This window comes from Meriones unguiculatus, chromosome 2 (assembly GCF_030254825.1).
Source record: "Meriones unguiculatus strain TT.TT164.6M chromosome 2, Bangor_MerUng_6.1, whole genome shotgun sequence".
Lineage (NCBI taxonomy): Eukaryota > Metazoa > Chordata > Mammalia > Rodentia > Muridae > Meriones > Meriones unguiculatus.
This window is the reverse complement of record NC_083350.1, coordinates 168,536,856-168,558,790: the sequence shown is the minus strand read 5'-3', so window position 1 is coordinate 168,558,790 and position 21,935 is coordinate 168,536,856. Positions and strand designations below refer to the sequence as shown.

The window sequence follows — 21,935 nt, the reverse complement described above, 5'->3', positions numbered from 1 at the left end:
GTTTCTGGGGAAATTGATCAGAAATAGAATATTTACCATTGATGCATAAAATAAATTTCTGTGTGTCCCACGCTAGACAAAATTTCAATAATATGACCCTTTTGTCTTTGTCCCCAGCGTTCCTGTGGTGGGCTGGCTATTCCCTTATGCGCATTCCAGGGGACCGTGTCTCTCCAAGCACCTACTGGGAAAACTCTTTCTCTTTCTACTTACGAGGTCAGTGCAGAAGGGCAAAAGATAACCCCGGCCTCTAAGAAAATAGAAGTCTATCGATCGAAAAGTGTCGGCCACGAACCAAACTCAGAGGAGTCTCCCTCCACGTTTCCGGACACCAGCGTGAAAATACACTTGGAGGTTCTTGAAATTTGTGACAATGATGAGGCTTTGGACACTGTGTCAATCATCAGCAACATCAGCCAGTCCTCCACAAAGGTCAGGTCTCCTTCTCTGCGCTACTCACGAAAAGAAAACAGATTTGTCTCGTGCGACTTAGGAGAAACCGCCTCCTACTCCCTCTTCTTACCCACCAGTGATCCTGATGGAGATATCAACATCTCCATCCCAGACACGGTGGAGGCGCACAGACAGAACAGCAGGCGGCAGCGTCAAGAGAGAGATGGCTACCAGGAGGAGATCCAGCTGTTAAACAAAGCCTACAGGAAAAGGGAGGCAGAAAGCAAGGGTGATTAGAGAGTGCCCGCGCTACCAGAAGCCAGACTGGCTCTGCAGCCTTAGACTTACCACAGTCCTAAAACGAATTCCCCACTTCCTTTTAATCATAGGCTTACATAACCTTTCCTGGTTTCCTAGTTATTATTTTTTTGGGTGACCTGCTGTAATGCATACATAAAGAGTATTTCATATGCTGCTTCAAGATCATACACTGTGGTAATTGAACAACTTCCTGTCTAGTTTCTAAAATCTTTCTAAACCAAATCTTGACCTAGTTTGCCAATGTTTTTGCCTATATGGCAAATGACTACACTGTTCTCCTGCATGAGTTTCTGTACACATGCTGCTTTCTACTGCAAGAGATAAAAGAGATGTTCTAGCAATAGAGAAAAATAAAAATGCACCAAAACCCTCAGTTGTATTTGAACACAGATTTGCTTAAATGTGTCTAGCCAAACAAGCTTATTCTAGTTGCTGCTTTAGCCTTTTTAGTGGTCTAGGAAATATGTTCTTGTGTAAAAGGGAAAATTAAGCTTCTGACATGGAAATTTGGAAATATGGTTAGCTGTAGTCTATCATTATTTCATTTGTTTTAATAAAATACAAGTAGTTTAGTAGGGTGGTTCTGTTTGACTCTCTTAAATATATCATGTTGTTTCCCTTTTCAGTGCTTCAAGGTCAATTCTGAACAAATATTCTGTATATTACAGGTGGCACTAGAAGTACTCTTTAACTAAAACATCTCTGGAAAAAGCTTGTTGTTCAGTTTCTCTTCCTACAATAAATACCTGCAATATGCTTTATTTGGACTCATGGCCCGTTAGCTCTGTTGCTTCGGAGACTGCACAGGGTGCACAGGTGGCACAGGGTGGAATTAATGTAGGACAGAACAAAATCACACAGGGCATGAGAGCCAATGACAGAGACAAGCGTCTTTGTTCCAAAACCCCTTCTAGAACACGCTCCCATGCCCTAAAGATGTCTAAGTAGGCCCCACCCCATTTCTCCTTCCCCTAGAAGGACTTCCCTGGAAACTGTGACTCCTCATATTAACCCTTAGGGTCCAAATTAGAGCGTGCCATAAGTATATCACCATCTGATAAGCATCCAGTTTCTCAGAATGAAGACTGGGAGGAAATCCTGAGATGTACTCTCCACTAGGGGAACAAGCTTCTGGCTAAAGTGGAGGAAAACCCTAGAGTGTCTAACAAAAGGGGGTCTGCTCCTGTTGCTGAAGTTTGGGAAGACTTGCTTTGCCATTCTTGATGCATAGAAAAATTTATGTCAAATATTATTGCTTGATTGAATACTTTAAGGTTTTTCTCCTAAAGACAGTGTTTTATCTCAAACAATTCAACATGGCAATATTAATTTCTCAAAACATCTTATCAGCACACTGCTAAAATATATTTCAAAAATTATGATCTTTTAAGATTATCTTATTCTAATCTTTCTATAGACATATTAAGTGTGTTACCTAAATATTTATTTGTAAAAGTCATTGTTTGGTATGCTCTTAGATTGTGTGTACTTGCATTTCAAGCACATATGTTGTTAACAGATTAAATGAATTAGAATAGTTTGTTTTGGTTTCTATTTCATTATGCTGAGTCAAAATTCTTAAAATTACTTTTTCATGAGCTTTTAGACTGTTTTGTTCTGCAAAGAGTATTTGTCATCAAGAAAAGACACTTTGAAAATGCATACCTCAAAAACAAACAAATAAGCAGATAAATAAATAAATGGTAGTTGTTATGGTTCATGTCTAAATTTCTAGCACTTAGGAGGAGGCACAGTAGAAGTGATACAAGAATGCAAACATAATAAGGCCTAGCATATACATTTAAAGTTATAGGAATTGCCATTAAAATATATTTCATTTAAAAAACAACTTTAAACAAAATTGAGAGCTATTGAAGACACAACTGGGCAAATCTATCTACTTAAACGTAAAGACATTTTATGAAATGTCTTCATAAAAGAGAACTGAGAATGCAGCTTGGTTGGTAGTCTATGCATCAGGAGTTTAAGGTCATTCTCTCCTAAGAGTCTAAGACCAATCGTGTAGTCCTGTGTTCAAAGTAAGAAGTCTTCATGGAAAAGAAAAATTAGGCTGGGTGTGGTGACACACGCCTTTAATTCCAACATGTAAGAGGCCAGCTTGGTTCCAGGCAAGCCAGGGCTGCGTGAGACCTTGCCTCCATGATAAAGCATAAGAAAAAAAGGGAAGAAGGCAAAGAAGCAAGCAAGTAAGAAAGATCAAATTGAATATTCTAACAGTGTTTTGTAAAAGATAGTTTTGGCATACCTAGATGTCTAATTTTCTGAAGGAGAAGGTGATACAGCCATATTAAATGCAAATTTTAAATTTAAATAATTTAATGCAAAATTTAAATTTCTGAGTGTAAAGAATTTTTTAAAAGACGTGATAAAGATTTGAATGTAAAAAAAAAAAATCCTTTTTTAACAGGATAGAGCCTTTAATAAGAAGATGGAAATAAGGCTTGGGAGATTAGAAGACAGAAATGTCCAAATTTCTGACTAGCTTTCATTTTCTTTTCACTGCTGGATAAGCCTAGGCTGGGAGGAACAAAAGTAGAAAATAAAGTATACTCCCACTTAACTATCCTTGGTTCTTATACTTTAATTATTCTCTGAGTTAAAGAGTGCTGGCATTAATTATCTGAGACACATTTTAAAGGGCTAATAAGAATCATTTTAAAAATGTGTAACACGTGGACTGAAGAGATGGCTCCGTGATTAAGAACACTGGCTGCTTTTGCAGAGAACCTGAGTGGAATTCTCAGCACCCACATCCAGTTCAAGGGGATCTGAGGTGGTCTTTTGACCTCTTTTGACCTCTTTTTGACCTCTGCACATGGTACAGGTCCATACGAGCAGGCAAACCACCCATACATATTAAATTATATTAATAAATAAATTGTAACACTCAGCACTCCGAGCTATCTGTACTGAATTGCTGAAAAGGCTCACACAGAAGCGTAAACATCACCTCCAAATCCTTATAAGGAGGGGATGCTTTATACATGCCTATTTGAGTTTATTTACTCTTTAGAATGATTCTGATCTTGAACTTGATATTTTCTTACTATATCTCAATGTCTTAAATTGCTCTTGTGAGATAAAGTTACAAATTTCTGATTATTGGTAAACAGCTAATCAGTAAATTTGGCATAGCTGCCTCTGCTGTGTAGAAACTGATACGCCTGAAGATAAAAACTGTTTCAATGCTGGTGTCGCCATCTGGTGGTGACTCCTACGAACTGCAGACATTCAGCCTCTTAAGATTGAAGAAGTCAAACACACACTTTATAATCCCTAATACTTCTGACAGGTGATCTTTTTTTTTTTTTTTTTCAATGCAGTTTATTCAGGAACCTTGAACAATCCTCGGACCCTGGGGAAAGCCAGCCCACAGCTTAAATAGCCTCTGGGTAGCCAACCCCAGCATGCCACATGGGCAATGCAGATAGGTCCACATGCATGGAAGCAAGCCAAATCCTCAGCCTTAGCCAAATGTGGAGTTGTTTGTGACAGAGAGCACTCACCATCGGGAAGGTGGAAAGCAGAAACCAGCTCCATCTTTAAGGCGCGGCATTACGCAGCTCTCTATAGTTCCCCCTTTTTGTTTTAGACGCATCAGGCAAGAGTAGAGGTCTGATCTCTGATATTAGAAATAAATTGGGACTTTGTACCGATGTTCATTTAGGTGTCATCCACCCAAAGAGCATCAGACCCGTCCGATATGGGACCTGGGGCATCAACCCGCATGCAATCAAACATGCTCTTCTCTGGGTCGAAAGCTGCTGACCCTGAGTGCAGTGCTTAGCCTCGCATCCTGAGCATAACATTTTAGCTTTTTATGGTAGCCAACCATGCTTGGGGAGACTGTCCTGCTTCAATGGCTGTAAAGGCCTGAATGATCATGGCTGCATTACGCTGTTGTGGGACTCTAATCTTGCATATACACCACAGGCAAACCAAGGAGACCAACACCAGAAGGCCTGCTAACACTCCCATGCCTGCCCATTCCTTCAGATGATTCATGGCTGCAGCAATCCATGGTGATAATCCTGTGGCTAGTCCTGCGTCCACTCTGGTAGAATTTACTGTGATAATGGCCACTCTCAGCTGCTCCATCGTAGTATCGAATTCTCCAGTCCAATTCCTAAAATATAGCTAGACAATTGTTTAGACAGATTTGCAGCACAGGAAAAATTCTCATGTTGTATGCTAGTGACAAAGTCCAGCATACTTTCATTGACAGCCCGGTTGAGCCATTTGCCATAGGGTATCAATTTGCTCCTGCACGAGGTCAATCCTCTGATTGAACACCATCAAGCCTCCTTTTAGTTGAGCATTAATTCCTTTTTGTATATCTAAGGCATGAGCTACATTGGCTAAAATATTATTCAGGGTCTGAGCAGTCTGCACCGTATGACTCATGGCTAATGCCTCGGTGGTAGCTCCAACAGCCGCCAATGATATGGCAGTAACAGTGGCGGCTGTAGTTCCAAGATCCCTTTTCTGTCTGAAGAGAGTCATAGCGTGAGGGGCATCAACAGGCACAGGCACCCAGCGAGGCATGCGAGTAACCAGGGCATACCTAAATTCACTAGCATTCCAGCATTGGGCAAAAAAACAAGTATCATCACCACAATTACTTGGCTCTATCTGGCTAATAATGAATAAAAATGGGGGATATAAACAAACAGGTGTGGGCTTATAGGAAATATTATGAGAAGCTTTAACCCCCTCGTTGGAACATCTTGCATCAGTTCTAGAACTAGCAGTGGTGGTGTCCGAGGTCTGAGTAGGTTCAGGAGACCATTGCCCCCAGGGGCGAGACGTGCTCCATGTAAATTGACTAACTCCATGTTTTGCTCCACTTTTGAAAGTCATTTAAGGTTCTTAAATTATTCCCCCCCTTTTTTTTAATTTTTCCTCAATTACACTTTATTCATTCTGCATCCCCCTATAAGCCCCTCCCTCCTTCCCTCCCAATCCCACCCTCCTTCCTCCCTCTGCATGCATGCCACTCCCCAAGTCCACTGATAGGGGAGGTTCTCCTCTCCTTTCTGATCTTAGTCCATCAGTTCACATCAAAAGTGGCTGCATTGTCCTCTACTATGGCCTGGTAAGGCTGCTCCCCCCTCAGGGGGAGGTGATCAAAGAGCAGGCCAATCAGATTATGTCAGAGGCAGTCCCTCTTCACATTACTATGTAACCCAATTGGACTCTGAACTGCCCTGGGCTACATCAGTGCAGGGGTTCTGGGTTATCTCCAAGAATAGACCTTGGTTGGAGTATGAGTCTCTGGGAAGTTCCCTGTGTTCAAATTTTCTTGTTCTGTTGCTCTCCTTGTGGAGACCCTGTCCTCTCCAGCTCTTACTATTTCCCAATTCTTACATAAAATTCTATTCACTCTGCCCAAGAGTTGCCCATCAGGCTCAGCATCTGCTTTGATAGTCTGTAGGGCAGAGGGTTTCAGAGGCCCTCTGTGGTAGGTTCCTAGGTTGTTTCCTGTTTTCTTCTTCTTCTGATGTCCATCCTCTTTGCCTTTCCGGATGGGGATTGGACATTTTAGTTAGATAGAGTCTTCTCTCTTGCTTAGTTTCTTTAGATGCACAGGTTATAGTGAGTTTGTCCTACTGACAGGTGATCTTGACAGAGCCAACTCATTTTGAAAGCAGAAATGCATGCTATATTTTTCAGGACACAGAAATAATAGCCATGCATTATTTTGAAGGTCCTCTGATAAGTTTCTCTGACATTAGATTTGAAAACAAATTTTCCCCCACTGACATCTTCCAACTTATTCCTTTTTTCATTATAACTGGTGACTGTTATATAATATAAATTGTTCTAGGTGCTTGAAATTAAAATTGTAAATAAAAACAAAACATATACAAATATATATATGCCATGAATTTAAGCCAACTGTAAAGTCAGTGAAAGTGTTCACTCAACATCACCTCACCCCCAACACCAATTTTATGATCAGAAAACCCTCTGAATCACTTTTAGTTTCCACAATTCACCAGACAGATTTATGCAATGTGTAGGGATCTTCTGTTTCTTGTATCTCACTGTCTCCTCTTCACTGGTCCTGGACAAGCCAGGCAGTATGAAAGTGGTTTGTAATTACAGCATTGGGTCTTCACCTGAGGAACTGGTATCTGTCATCTGAAGAGCCCAACAGACCAAATTCTCTCATCCTAAAATAGAGCCCCATCAAGGATTCAAATGAGCTTTTCCTGCATGCATGTTGTCACGCATAGGAAAAGAATGTTGTCAGTGACTCCACAATAAAAATCAGAAAGTCCGCACGTGGAACTTTTCCTACACTTTTGCTCCATTCATTTCCCCTCCTGGCTGATTCTATTTATGTATTTTCCTGTTTTACTTTTAATTTTATTTTTAAAGTTTATAATTAGTTCTTTGAAGATTTCTTTCACATGTACGGCACATCTTATAACCACTTCCAACTTCCCCATCGCATCCCCCTGGACCCTCCTCAATACCTCAACTTCATTCGCTTTTCTTAAACAAAACAAAACACTAGTCCAATGATTGCTATCTACATGAACTGGGGACATCCGTAGGTGCATGGGTAACAGCAGTGACCAGATCCCCAAAGAACAGAGACTCCCCATCCATGTTCTTAGCTGATTTTGATCTTCACTTCCTATGAAACAAGTTATAGCCATGAGAGCATAGTTGTCCAGAGAGCAGATACCAGTTTCTAAACGATCCAGCACTCTCACCACATGTCACTTTGTAACTGTCTGGCTTGTCCAGTACCCGCAAGTAAGATGTATTACTTGTAAGTGATAGAAGCTACTTTCCCTGGTCTGGGATTTCATCTAGAAGAAGAGAAAAATCTGTGATCAATGTTCTAATAATGGATCAGTACAGAAACTATAAGTGGGAACTATTGATTTTTTTACTTTAGGAGACCACAAGACATGGGTTGCACAGGATCTGTGAGATCTGAAAGGGGCATTTCTCACGTGAGGTTCCCACTTCCCAAATGAGTCTAACTTGTATTAAGTTGACATAAAATCCCCCTGCACAAATTATAGCAACACTGCAAAACTTTTCTCAGCTTTCCTCAACAGTTCAGAAAGAATGCATATGTTCCTCTATAGCATGCAGGCAATAAAGAGGCAAGAGATGTTGCTAGATAGCACATGGATTCCGGGGATGGAGCCACACACCCAGACAGCTGAAGTCAAGCGAAATTTCTGCCAGGAAGCCAACAGGGAGTGAGAGCCCTCAGAACACCAGCTGAAGCAAGGTTGGATTACCTGTACAACCACCAGACTCTGATCGTCAAGGATTCATTCACATTAATAATCCCAAATATGATATCAAGCAAACCAGCAAGTTGTAGAAATAAAACATATACATGCAAGGAGTATTTTTTTATGGCAAAAACCCCCCAGATCTCTTCCGTAAAGCCTTGTTTGAAATAGGAGGAAACGCTTAACAGTAAAACTTCACAATAACCCAAAAGAAGAAAATTAAGGGTACTGTTTTTGAAGGAGGATGCTAACAGTAATGCCATTCCCAGGCTTTCATATCAACCTGCAAATGGGTCAGAGTGCTGATATAAAGATTATGCAGCATTCCATGTCCCTGACACCAACTAAACTACATAGTCTCCATTATTACTACATGCTGTGATTCTGCATGGTTAGTGAGTAGACTGAAGAATGGGGAGATGGGTGCTTGTGGAATTAGACCCCAAATACTGTCACTTTGAAGACAATGTTTATGCATCCACACTCTAGCCTATGAACAGCAAAGACAGCATTTGAGAAAGAGTGGTATGTTGAAAGCATACCACTATAACATTCTCTCCTGCACCCATTAGTCTGGATTCCAGATTTTGCTGCCAATTTATTTATTGCCAATTATGTTCTCTTCCTGTAACATCTTACCATTATCGAAAAGGAAAATAGTCTTCATCTTCTTTGTTCAGTATTTGAGGGCATGAAGATTAAATTGACAAAATAGATAGGCAATATAAAAGGTGCACATAATTGCATCTCTGTCAAATTTAGAGAAAAAAAAAAAAACATGACTTTAGGAGGGGGGTAGAATTTGAGCCTTTGACCATAGTGCCTCCATATCTGTGAGTGATATGTTCCAAAATACCTATGGGTGTCAGACATCAGTGAACTTTTAAAAGCTGTTATTTTCCACTCAAACATTCATACAACAGTTTAATTAATGAACTAGGCACAGTTAGAAATTAATAACCAATAATATCTTCTACAAGTATGTGACTGTGGTGGCTAGTGGGATTGCTCCATGAGTGCAGATACTTGCTGCCAAGACTGACAAGGTAGGTTCTATCTTCACATGATGGAAGGAGAGAAGTGATACCTCCAAGTTACTCTCTGACCTCCATGCACGTGATGGCATGTGTGTATACACATATATACACACAATACTTAATTAAAAGTGTAATTATTTTTTATTTGAATGGGTTTCTCCTCCTTTTTCTCCCTTTTTCTTTTTTCTCAGAATAGCTTCCTGCACTGTACTCATCCTTTTAATGATGACAAGGTAAAGGATGGCTCAATGCTTTTGACACATTACATTTTCATCAGTCACTTCATGTTCCCGTCACCAATTTACAAATGTGACGCCTTTTTCATCTTAATTGGGACCTTTTCATGTATTATGACCATAACTTAAGAGATTTGAGGTACAACAGCAAAATTAGCATGATTTTTTTCTTTCTTCACAATTTTACAGATGGACTCATTTTTATCATACATCTTAGCAATCTCAGCATATGATTTTCTTTCTTATCAAACCAAGGACTTTCAGCTTTTCATTTAAATTAAGCACTTTAAGCCTTCCTTTTGATTTGTATTATTACCATAACTACTTTATGGTAATAATTATGGTTTGAACACAAGATATTGATGTATCTTTTATTCACCTAATGTAATTGTTGTCTCCAAAGCTTATTGCCTCTGTCTGCTAACCTAGGCCTAGTCCTGGAAACTCTAAGCCTCCATACAATATAATCTAGGCTTTCAGCCTCTGATATTTACTGCTGAATTAGTTCACAATTTCTAGCTCTTTCTAAACTCTGGCTGGCTGGTTCAACTCAGCTGTTCTGGCTCAAACTCCTCTCCAAGCTGACTGATTGTATTTGACTTCTCTGTTTCTCACGGAATTTTTTTGCTTGGCCTCACACTAACCCTGTTAGCAGTCTGTTCTAATCTTCTGGCTCCTTCTCATTCTCTGGCTCATTCTGTCTTCACCTGTGTGTGTCCAGCTTGTTCTCTTTTCAACCTATCTCTATAAAACTCTCCTGGTAAAATTGGCTCTGAATTCCATGAACTGAAATGCTATGATCTCCAACTCCACGGCACTGACCCTAAACTCACTGACTCAACCAAACTGCCTGAACAGAACTGACTAGAACTGCATGCCTCTGCTCCTGAGCACCACCACATGTGGACCTAAGCTGTTATTTACCTGAAACTTCCTCTATACCATGCTGGCCTTGAACTCAGATATCTGCTTGCCTCTGTCTCCTGGCATTAAAGGCATGTCTATTCCAGGCAGATCACATAGACCTAGAAGGTCTCTGGATGTGATCTCTTGCCAGAGCAACCATGTTCTGAATTAAAATTTCTGTAGAGGAGTGAGTCATTATTGAGTTGAGTAACGGCTACTTGAACACAAGCAATGCAGTGTCACCATATCTGACCTCATTAACTGAAAGAAATGAGTAGTAAAGGACAAAAATGCCTGTAACATGGTTTTTTAAACTTTTCCACTCACAGCCCTTTTCTGCCCATGAAATATTTTTGTGACTTTGGGTATATAGAAATATAAAATATGCAAACAAATTAAACACCACTAAGAAATAATAAAGAAATTTTTATTAAAATAATCCCTTGATTTGGGAGTGATTGTGGCAAGTTCCAGATGAGTCTGGGCTGTATGAAAGATTGTCTCAAGAAAACAAGACAAAGCAACCAATTCTTTGCAATACATATAGTTTTGCCATTTATTAAAGACAAAAGCAAATACGTATACTAATAAGAAAGACGTGGCTCTTTCTAAGCCGGCACTCTGTAAGGAGGAAGCCATGTTCAGCTCGAGTGCCAAGATAGTGAAGCCGAGCGGCGCGAAGCCAGACAAGTCCCAGTCTGCCATCTTTCAGGTGTTGCAGGATCTGCAGACGAACTCCCATCTCAGGGCGCAGCTACAGGAGCTCAAGTCACTGCGGCCAAGGAAAGTGAAGCGGGTGGTGGTCGGAAAGCTATCATGGTTTCTGTACCAGTTCCTCCGCTGAAATCTTTCCAGAAAGTCCAAGTCCGGCTAGTTGGTGAGTTGGAGAAGACGTTCAGCGGGAAGCACGTGTTCTTCGTTGCTCAGAGGAGGGTTCTGCCCAGGCCCAACCCGAAAAAGCCGCACGAGAAATAAGCAGAAGCGCCCCAGAAGCCTCACCCTGACGGCAGGGCACGCCATCCGTGAGGACTCGGTCTTCCCAAGTGAAATTGTGGGTAGGAGGACCCTGTGAACTGGACGGCAGCCGGCTCATAAAGGTTCATTTAGACAAAGCACAGCAGGGCAACGTGGAGCACAGGGTTGAAACTTTCCCTGGTGTGTATAAGTTCATGGGCAAGGCTGTTAATTCTGAATTCCTGGAGTTTCACTTGTAAAGACAATGACTGAATAAAGTGCCATCCAAAGTAAAAAAAAAAAAAAAAAAAAAAAGTGCTAGTTTATTTTTTTATAAATAATTAAATAATCTTCACTGCAGGACATACAGCATTTTCAATGTTTCCCAGAGTAATTTTTACTTTGACTTTATAAACATTTCACATAAATACACAGTACCAAAAAGCATACTTATTTAGAGTTATTTCCAGAATTGTTGGAAATTCTGCCCCATCCCAAGACAAATTCATTTAATTTTCTTAAAATTAAACTCAGACAAGCAATTCAAGCAGAAATTTTAAAAATTAAATATTCAAACACATTACACTCCAAAGATATACTAATGTGGCACTAATGCTAAGAAATGGAAATAGCAAGTGTTGGTTTTCCATAATTAGACCATTATTTTTGCATAGCAACAGTGTACTTTTATGTATTTTGAGAACGCTACAATTCACAGCATAAAATAGTCTCAAATCTGAGCCCAGGTGTTTCACATAATGTTTGCCAGGCCTGAAGAGTGACTCTGTGCACATCAGAGTGTGTGCATGCATATGCTCCAAATCAAAACTGCAGCGAAGCTGGCTAATAAAACATGGGCTGGCATAACAAAAACTCCTTAATTCACATGCTTGATTTTGAATTAATTTTGAGATGTTGCATGTTCACAAAACTTTCTTTGTTGCCAAAAATTTCATAGCACTGACATTCAGTTACTTGGCCTCACATAGGCTTCCAAACTTCAGGTTAGAAAGCTGGGGCCTACAGGATACAGTGAAGAGGTAACCCAGGTGCCTCTCGGAACACAGAGAGCCAAACGTGCAATCTCATTCCACTAAGTAGAATAGCGCACAATTTAAAACATATAATCACTATCTGAAATAATCTATTTAACAGTTTGGGACGACAATTGACCTCGGGTGAAAACAGAAGAAAGGGTTGTGTGCTACCTTAAGGTAAGTGAGAAGAAGGATGACATATATGGAGAAGATGGAGATGGTAAAGGCTTCTTTACAGTAGACAGAGACATGGAAGTTTTGAGATAGTCTGTGAAGGCGTAGTATTGACTTCTGCTATCCAGTGATGAATCGGTCTTCCCTGAGTCTTCTAGGAAGAAGATTAGAACCAGATTCTTGGCCCTAATATAATAATAATAGTATTATACATAATAAAAAATATTTTATTTACATAATAAAATATTTCATAATATTTACATAATAAAATATTTTATAATACCTTTGCATAATAAAAGATTTCAGAAGCTCAAATGCATTCACTCAAAAAACTTTTAGGTCATAGTGGATTATTCTGGATTACTTCCTGGCCTTATAGCATTTCTTTTTCTAAGTTCATTATGTAATATATATATATATATATATATGTATATATATATATATATGTATGTACATACACACACACATATATATACACAAACATATATATGTGTGTGTGTAAATGCATATATAACGCTTATTAAAAAGGTTTCATTAAAAAAATGATTAATCCCAGCACTCAGGAGGTAAAAGCAGGCAGACCTCTGCAAGGGCCATGCTGTTTCACAAAGCACGTCCAGGCCAGCCAGGGCTTGTTACCTGGAGAAACCCTGTCTCTAAAAGCCAAAGACAAAACAAAACAAACAAAAAACCAACCAACAAACCCAAGCAATTAAAAAGTCACATATATCTGCCATTTTGTGGCTTTGCTTTTGTTGTTGACCAAGTATCTCTTATCACCTTTAAATCAGATGTTTGAACAAATTAGGAAACTTTTTGGTGAAAATTAAGACCAACTGTTTCAGTCATTTTATTTTTTTGTGATAAGTGGCTCAAGGCATTGACTAGTCTTGTTAATAAGCATCATAGGACTTCAGTTTGTGAATCTTCAACTGTGATTTACATTTCTCAAGTGCTCTCTGCCTTGAATTCAAGATCATGTTTATTTTATTTTATTTATTTAGTTTTGGTTTCTCTGTGTAGCTCTGGCTGTCCTGTACTCGCTTTATAGACCAGGCTGGCCTCGAACTCACAGCAATCCCCCTGCCTCTGGCTCCCTCCCTGAATGCTGGCGTTAAAGGTGTTCACTACCATGCCTGACTCATATGTTTATTTTATGCTCTTAGATAAGGTAATAAATACAGGCAGTAATTATTGCTATTATTAGACGCAGGTATCCTAGGCTGGCCTCAAGCTTGTTGTGAGGCCAAGGATGACACATCTCCTGATTACAGGCCTGCGTAACGACACATTTAGACTCTGTTGGGGATTGAAATCAGGCCAGGCAAGCACTCTTCACCAGCTGAGCTGACACCCCATTTCCAGTAATAAAGACTCTTTAAAGAAATCAGATGTGTGTGCATGCTTATATGACTGAAAGAGGAAGCAGGCGGTTTCTAAGACAGATAGGAACCTCTTTGGGTTTTGGGAACAGTATACAACGTGGCATGGTTTTGTTGGATATGCATTTACTATCTATGGCCTTGAAAACAAATCTTAAATTTTACCAAACGAATGAAAATTCACCGAAATGTTCACTTTCTCAGGCTAGGTTAAAAACCCCACGGTCCCCTGTCCGCCCACACTGCATCAAAGCAGCCACGTGCACGCAAAACTTGACCCTGGCCTCTCTCTACCCTCCTCCGCCCTCATCACTGACGTCACCGGAAATGTCTTCTTGTGACACTCAACGGCCCGCCCTCTCGCGCTGGGCGCCGGAAGCAAAGCGGAGGCTACTGTGCGCCCGCTTCCGGGCCCGAACGCCATTTTCAGCGGTTGAGTTTTGCTGGGGATCGCTGTCGGTCGGGACAATGAACTACGACTGCCATCAGAGCTGGGGCCGCGATGCGGGGCCGCGGGGCTCCGGCCGGGGCTCCGGCCAGGGCTCGGGCGGCGGCGGGAGTCGCGGCTCGGGCGGCGGCGGCGGGGGCCGCGGGGGCCGGGGACGGCATCCCGGACACCTGAAGGGTCGCGAGATCGGCCTGTGGTACGCCAAGAAGCAGACGCAGAAGAACAAGGAGGCCGAGAGGCAGGAGGTATGGAGGTCCTGGCAGGGTGCGTTTGCCCGCTGCTCCCGTCGACCCTCACCCTGCATGGGCTGTTGCCCGAGCTAGGTGCAGCCATTGCTGAGCCCCTTGCATTGGGTGTCGGGTTGCCCGACGGGCTGCGCCTTCTACCCCAAGCCATTACCACGGCAGCCCCGTGCGTACTCTGTTTTAAGGACCCGAGAGCTGGTCGTGAATAATAAATTCAGATTCCAGCAAAAGCAGACTTGATTAGGGATATGATCATTTCCGTTAGAATACTTACCATCACTTCTTTGCCTGGAGCAGCCAACAAAAGCAGCAAAGCACTGTCTTAAAATGTAGATCTTTGAGAAAAAGTTTACCTAATAGTAATTATTAGCATTAAAGGGAGTCACATGCTCGTCTCCCCCACCCCCTTTTTCTGTATCTGAATTTTCTTTTAAGAGGAGCTGCTGCTGCTTCTCTTTAAGACAGAAACTTGGCGCCCTTGAAAGAAAGAATTTGACTGATGTCAGCAGGGGACAGAAAGTTTGGTTTGTATCTGTAGTATAGGACGCATCTTGGTTTTTGAGTGGCCTGTTGTAATGAAAAATAAATCGTTGCACAGAAGCTTTTGGGATGGCTCTTTAGTGACTTAACAGAAAGTGCCTTTTTATCAGGTACGAAAAACATCTGTTGGGCGACTGCTTTGAAGCCATTTTATTCATTTTCCCCTTAATCACCTCTTTTTTTTTTTTTTTATAGAAGCTTGTTTGGGACTTTTTAAAATATCTCAACACTTTATTTCATTCATTTTGAAAAATAAAGTTTTTTGACCCTTATTCATACATGGTTTTGAATGCTGCTATGGGGAGCTGAAGATCTTTGCATTCTAATGGAGGAAAGAAATACTTAAACAAGTATGTTATACAAGTGGATGCTATTTCCCCATGTATCCAAAGGTGCAGTTAACATGTTCACTGGATGTTAAGTGCAGGCTGATGTTGGACTCCTGGTCCTCTTTACTTTCTCCCAAGTGCTGGGATTTCATGTGTGTACCTCCAGACTGAGCTTTTATTAGCAGAATGCTTGATCCCGACCACATCCCCAAACTTCCATTTCAGCAAACGTCAATGCCATTTATTTACTTGCCAAGTGGAATTGAACATTGACTTTTCCCTTTCATTTTGGCAAATCAGTTTGCTCTGTTTTCTTGTTTATCTCTATAGCAGTTATGACTCAGACCAGTATTTTTTTCTTTTCATAGACTCTAAACTATTCTTTGAATTATAGAGCACCCCTCCCTTCCAAGGTGATCTCCTAAAGAGTTCTTTAGATACCTGGGCATGGTGGCACACACCTGTACACCTGTAATCCCGGCACTCAGGGAGGCAGAGGCAGGTGGATCTCTGTGAGTCTGATCCACAAAGTGAGTCCAGGACAGTGAAGGCTACAGAGAGAAGCCCTGTCTCGAAAAACCCCAAACAACCAAATGAACAAGCAAACAAAAAAGAGACGTTTGGATCATTTCACTCTTTACTTCCCACATTAGTCATTGAAGCTGTGCTGCTTGTGTTTCTTCTTGTTTTCTGAGAATCATGGTAATCTGGCTGTAACAGCAGGTTTCCCTCCTGAGCTCAAGCTCTGAGTCCGGTATAAACATAGTCTTCATTAACGTATTTTATTTCTGCTCTTTATTAAGTATAAAATCATTCTGCTATCTAAAATGAGTCATTGAATTTTCTTCAAATATATTTTTCAGTTGGTATTATTCTTCCTTTCAGTACTTTCAGCTTGATGTGATTGTATCCCAGAATTTTCATAACTTTTACATTAAAAAATAATATATGTATATATATATATATATATATATATATATATAGTGTGTGTGTGTGCTTACAAAATAAAAGTACTCCAGTAGATCCTCATTGTTCTTTTAACAGATATGTGTGGAAAACTTAATTTTTATGAGATGGGTATTATAATACATAATTTATAGAGGTGATGTATGCTAGGGGCCATAGAATAGTATGTTACTATATACATAACATGGACTGTGTATTCAAATGAAAGGATTTTAAAAGATATAGAGAGCTTGAGGATCCATATTGGGCATACAAATGAGCATTTCAGGATGGGTCTGATAACCTAGCACAGTGGTTCTCAGCCTTCCTAATGCTGCATCCCTTTAATACAGCTCATGTTGTGGTGACCCCAACCATAAAATTTTTTCATTGCTATTTCATAACTGTATGAATGTATGGAATGTATAAGAATGTAAACATCTGTGTTTTCCAATGGTCTTAGGTGACCCTTGTTTAAAAAGAGAGTAAAGAAACCTTAGGAATTAATTATTACTTAAGTAGGACTCAGGCAGATGCTGTGCTTCTATGTCCATGTGATGATTAAGGTCAAAAGAGGACTTTTTAAGTCAAGTAAAACAATGATGAGATTTCCTCATTGTATTAATTATTAACAGAAATCTGTTAGAGATCTCTACTTTGACTTTATTTTTTCATTTAGATGTAAAGTGATTTTATGCATGTTTGTATTAACAGATAGGTGTTTTCTTTTTTGCAAAATAGAGAGCTGTAGTACACATGGATGAGCGACGAGAGGAGCAAATTGTGCAGCTGCTGAATTCAGTCCAAACTAAGAATGATAAAGATTCAGAAGCACAGATATCCTGGTTTGCACCTGAGGATCATGGGTAAAAAAAGAAAAGTTCTCAGAAGGAATAGCAAAGAGTAAACAAGAAAACAAAAAAGAAATGTATCATCCTTAGTCTTTTCAGTATGTTGTATTTAGCCTTCAGGAATCCTTTTCAATATGGAGCAAGTAGATTTGAAGAAAGAAAAAAAAATATTTTTTTTGAGACAGGATTTCTCTGTATATTTAGTTTTGGCTGTTCTGAAACTCACTCTGTACTGCAGGGAGACCTCAAACTCAGAGATTGCCTCTTTCTTTCTCGAGAGTGCTGTGCACCACACCTGGCTTTAATAAAGAAAAGTTTGAGATGGCATATTCCCAGAGTCAGGAGTGGGCATTCTGTGTGAGACACTGTTACTTGTACTCCCTACCTGCCATCTTTTCTTTCCAAAATTCTTTGTGTCTGCATAAAGTTAAATTGCTGCTGTGGCAAAAGATTGTAAAGACCATAGTATTCATAGAAGAATTAGAAGTATTTTAAGGCCTTTAATGCAGCTTACCCTTTACATCTCACAAAAGAGCCGTACGCAGAAAAAGAAGTTGTAAAATAAACCAAATCCTTGAAAGTCAGAAGAATGACTATTGTGTGGATTTTAATTCCTTGAATATCTCAGAGGATAAATTATGTAATAATGCCCATTTAAAAGGACAGAAGAGTTTGTATTAAAGGAATCCAAGCAAATTTCTTTAAATAACTCAGGATAAATTATCTGGTAATTTCCATTTAAAAGGAGGAAAAGGTGTGCATTGCAGGAATTGAAGCACATTTCATAACTGCCTTGTAGTGCCTTCAGTGTTGGGGATTTTAAAGTATTTAGAGATAGCGTGCTCTGTTTCGTTCTAGGCCCTGAAGGGAGTATTCATCTGATCTTTATTCTCTCTATTCTGTGATTATAGGTATGGTACTGAAGTTTCTTCAGAGAAAAAAATAAACTCAGAGAAGAAATTTGACAGCCAGGAAAAAAAATCGCTAAAACAAGAAAAAAAGACATTTAGGATCACAGACAAACCATACATTGACCGAGATTCTGAATATTTGTTGCAAGAAAATGAGCCCAATGTAGGCTTAGACCAACATTTATTGGAAGATTTACAAAAGAAAAAAGCTGATCCTCGGTATATAGAGATGCAGGTAAGGGAAGAAAGTCAGTCTTCCTTGTTTGTTAACTGCTCAGTGTGTGAGCGATCTGCAGCAAGCCACTTCTGTGGGAAGGCTTTCTGTGGTAGAGAAAAGCAGGGTGGAGATCCCATACAGCCTATAGTGCTATACATTATTGACAGATGCTTATGTTGTGAGAAGAAATGTTTGAGAATGCCAATGCCATGGCAACACAGTTTTCTAGGCCAGTTTAGTGAGAAACCCCGAGTCCAGACAGTTAAATAGTCAGAATTGTGAATTTTCTTCCAGCTCTGGATTCCTTCCTTTTATGGATGATGACATTCACACATTTCAAAAGCTAGAGGATACATTTTATGTTTACCTACATCTCAGTGTATCATCTCATCGAGGACTGAAGTATTATCTTTTTGGTCAGATAAGCTGCTTAAAGAGCCCTCCAGTTAAAATGTGAATTCATATGATTTCTGTGTGTTTTAGATGTAGATGTGATAGAATCTTCAAATGTGCACACATACATACTTAGAGAACTATCAGGAGTGCTCTGGGGCCATGTCTTGTAAATACATATTGTTGCTTTTGAGAAGGCACACTGTCAAATCTGGGAAAGAAAGGACTGACCCATTGGCCATACTAATTAAGGTTGAATTTCCTATTAGAGTAGATTAGCTGAGGTTGTCCAGGGTCCAAATTGTGTAATTGTTTGGTGGCCATGAGAAGCAATATGATTTGGACACTGGTGAGCCTTATGAGGTGAATTAATTCAGAATCTCTTAGCTGAGAGAACTTTTACATTATAAACAAAGAATTGGTTCCTGTCTCTCTTTGCTTTATATAAGGTACAACATTGAGATGGGTGGCTGATCTAGTATTTATCAGTGCCTTTTTTCCCAGGCACTGATAAATGTTTTATTTCTACTAAAGTTTAGCTATATGTTAAATCCAGCTTTTTGTTAGTGACTATAGGTACGTGCATGTGGAGGCCATAGGTGTTGGTCCGTAATCACCCACCCTGGGTGCTCTGCTTTGTTTTTTGAGACAGTCTCTAGCTCTGCCTGACCTTGAACTCACTGTTTCTGTCAGAAACTGCCTGTTTTTGTCTTTTCAGTGCTCAGATTAAAGGCATGTGCTCCCATGTCTAGCACTGCTTTGGCCTTTTTGAGAAAGGGTCTTCCGCTCTCAGGAAGCTCGTTTTGTAAGCTGGGTTGGCTGGCCAGCAAGCCCTACTGATCTGCGTGTATGCTTCCCTGATGCTAACATACCTCACCAAGCACTTTATCAGTGTTGAAGTTATGTCTTCACCTCTAAAAATGTTTTGAAAATTCATTACGTTCTCATTTTAGAGAGAATGAGGGTGTGTGGCAGCATCAGTGGGGTGGGGGTGGGGCTGTGGTTGGTGTGCTTGTGAGTGCAGGTGCCATGGAGGATAAAAGAGGGCATTGCATTCTCTTGAGCGAGAGTGACAGGTGATAGGTAGTAGGTGGTCAACAACCTGGGTGTTCAAAATTGAATTTGGGGCAGGTCCTTTGGAAGAGCAGGAAGCTTCTTAATAGCTGGGCCATCTTTCAGACCTCACCTTAAAAAACAGTGTAGCCCTTCGTGGTAATACACTGTATGTGTGTATGTGTGTGCGCATGCGCGAGGACAGGTTTTGATTTTGGATGCTGGGAATCTTCTACCTTAATTTCTGATTCAGGGTCTCTGAACCTGAACCTCATTCACAGACATTTCAATGTAATAGTTTTTACATGAAGATGACTGCATTTTATGATACTGTATATTAGTAGTTTTTGAAATAATTAAAATATAAATAAATTTACATTTTATAATATCTTAGTATGTCTTATAATTATCAATAAATTAAATATGTTATACTTTATTATATTATTGTGTTATATAGTTAAATTAATTTATTATACCATTATATATTAAATTATGTGTTATTTTATATATTATACATTATGTATAATACGTTATTTTAGCAACAATAAAATGATAAGATAATTTAAAAGGTATAAAAGAGATTTTTATGAAATACATAGTGGCTTTTATTACTTGTAACCCTATAGCTCACTTTAACTCATCACATTGACTGTCTTATTTATTGTACTGAAAGAATCTTACCATAAGTGTGGTAATAATGTTTTCGCTTACATAGAGCAGTTTCCATTTTAATTTTGTTTCATATTAGTTTTTAAATTAAAGGTTATTTTTGTTTTTCAATAAGAAGGATGTTAAAACTTGTGTCTACGCTGCTGCAGTTTTTTTTTTTTTCATATTAAAGGGTGTATCTAATGTAAATTCTGATACTTCTTAGTATGGATATAGGGTTTCAGAATAATTTTAAAAATTCACAAGAAGTTGTTACATCAATCAAAAAATTTTCTCTTTCTGGTATTCTATTTGTTACTTACCAAGTTGTAAATTTGCAAGAAACCTTGTGACAAAAACTGTCACTTTCATGTATACAGATTTATCAATAGGATCTGTGGCAACCCTATGAAATTTTAAAGCCCATGATGCGTTGTTGCCCAGAAATTAATGAAAATTACAGTTCTGAAATGAAATACTAATTTTTTTCTTTCAGTTAAAGGCACTTGCCTTAAAATAATCACTGTTACAGTGCCTGCTGCAGTAGTAAATGGTACATGAATGAGTAGGGAAGAGAATGAAGTAGAAGCTGAATCTGTGATGACTGTATAAAATAAAAATAGAATAAAGTGTTAAGGAGTTGAGAGGTTGTTGCTGTATTACTATATAATGTGTCGCAGTTTCGCAGTTTACTTTAAACCCAGAAGTACACACTTCTAGTAAGTGTCCAGTTATTCTATTCAAGTCATGGCATTTCACATGCGCTGTGAAATAATGAAAACACACTTGGTCTACTACATTTACCTATGATATATTCTGATTATAATTTAATATCTATTCTGAAAATGATTTTTGTGTTTAATTTCAGCGTTTCAGAAAAAAGCTGCCTTCATATGGAATGCAAAAGGTAAAAAAATAAATGCTTTCTACTGTCTAGTTTGATTTGCAAAAAGTTAAACACATTTTTTTAAAGATGCTCTTCATTAACAAATAAAAGTTAATGAACCTTCTCCCATAGGGAGGTTAACTGAATCACTTAGAACTCTTGAAAGGTAAAAGGGAGGGGGATTATGAAGCAGTTTTCTGATATTTTTAAATCTTACTTTTAAAAAAGAATTTCCATCTGTGTCTCTTAAGTTTTAACTCAAGATCAAGCACTTGAGTTAAAATTGAGGGTCTATCAATGATGTTGTTACAGTGGATTGCTCACATTTCATCACACAACCCCTATGAAGTGTAGCGTAGTTCCTTATCTGGCTCTCTCCTTCCAACTTTACCATTTTCATCTTTTTCTTTGCTTCTCATAAAACTTATTATCACTTGCTATCTCTGTGTGTGGGTCTCTTCTACTCCAGTGTATGTTCCTGAGGTCAGAGTCTGTTTTGTTTATTCTGTACCTTTTAGCTTGGAAGGCAGCTGTCATTACATTGACAACCAGAAACTGTTGAATGAATGAGTTACATTCCATTTCTAAGCATTGTCCCTCAGTATCTGTGTCTATTGATTTTAAGCCTTTTGAGTACCACACCCCTCAGGCGTTCAAGTACTTTATATAAAATGGTGTCATGTTTTTCTCTAAAGCTACATGCCTTCTTCTGTATAGTTTAAATCATCTCTAGATGGTTTAAT

The 21,935-nt window shown here is 39.3% G+C and overlaps 2 protein-coding genes and 1 pseudogene across 2 annotated transcripts in view; all 3 read left to right on the top strand.

Moving 5' to 3' along the window:
- Positions 1–2,212, top strand: part of Gpr149 (G protein-coupled receptor 149) — a 44,754-nt gene extending 42,542 nt beyond the window's left edge. The window contains exon 4 of the mRNA XM_021658391.2: positions 118–2,212. Coding sequence (XP_021514066.1) covers positions 118–690 — 573 coding nt within the window. The 3' untranslated portion in view covers positions 691–2,212. The remainder of the gene's footprint in view (positions 1–117) is intronic.
- An 8,604-nt stretch (positions 2,213–10,816) lies between these two features.
- On the top strand, positions 10,817–11,406 carry LOC110561832 (small ribosomal subunit protein eS7-like; annotated as a pseudogene).
- Positions 11,407–14,106: 2,700 nt separating this feature from the next.
- Dhx36 (DEAH-box helicase 36) overlaps positions 14,107–21,935 on the top strand; it is a 40,415-nt gene continuing 32,586 nt past the window's right edge. The window contains exons 1-4 of the mRNA XM_060378382.1: positions 14,107–14,419; positions 16,975–17,099; positions 17,996–18,230; positions 21,175–21,213. Coding sequence (XP_060234365.1) covers positions 14,195–14,419; positions 16,975–17,099; positions 17,996–18,230; positions 21,175–21,213 — 624 coding nt within the window. The 5' untranslated portion in view covers positions 14,107–14,194. The remainder of the gene's footprint in view (positions 14,420–16,974; positions 17,100–17,995; positions 18,231–21,174; positions 21,214–21,935) is intronic.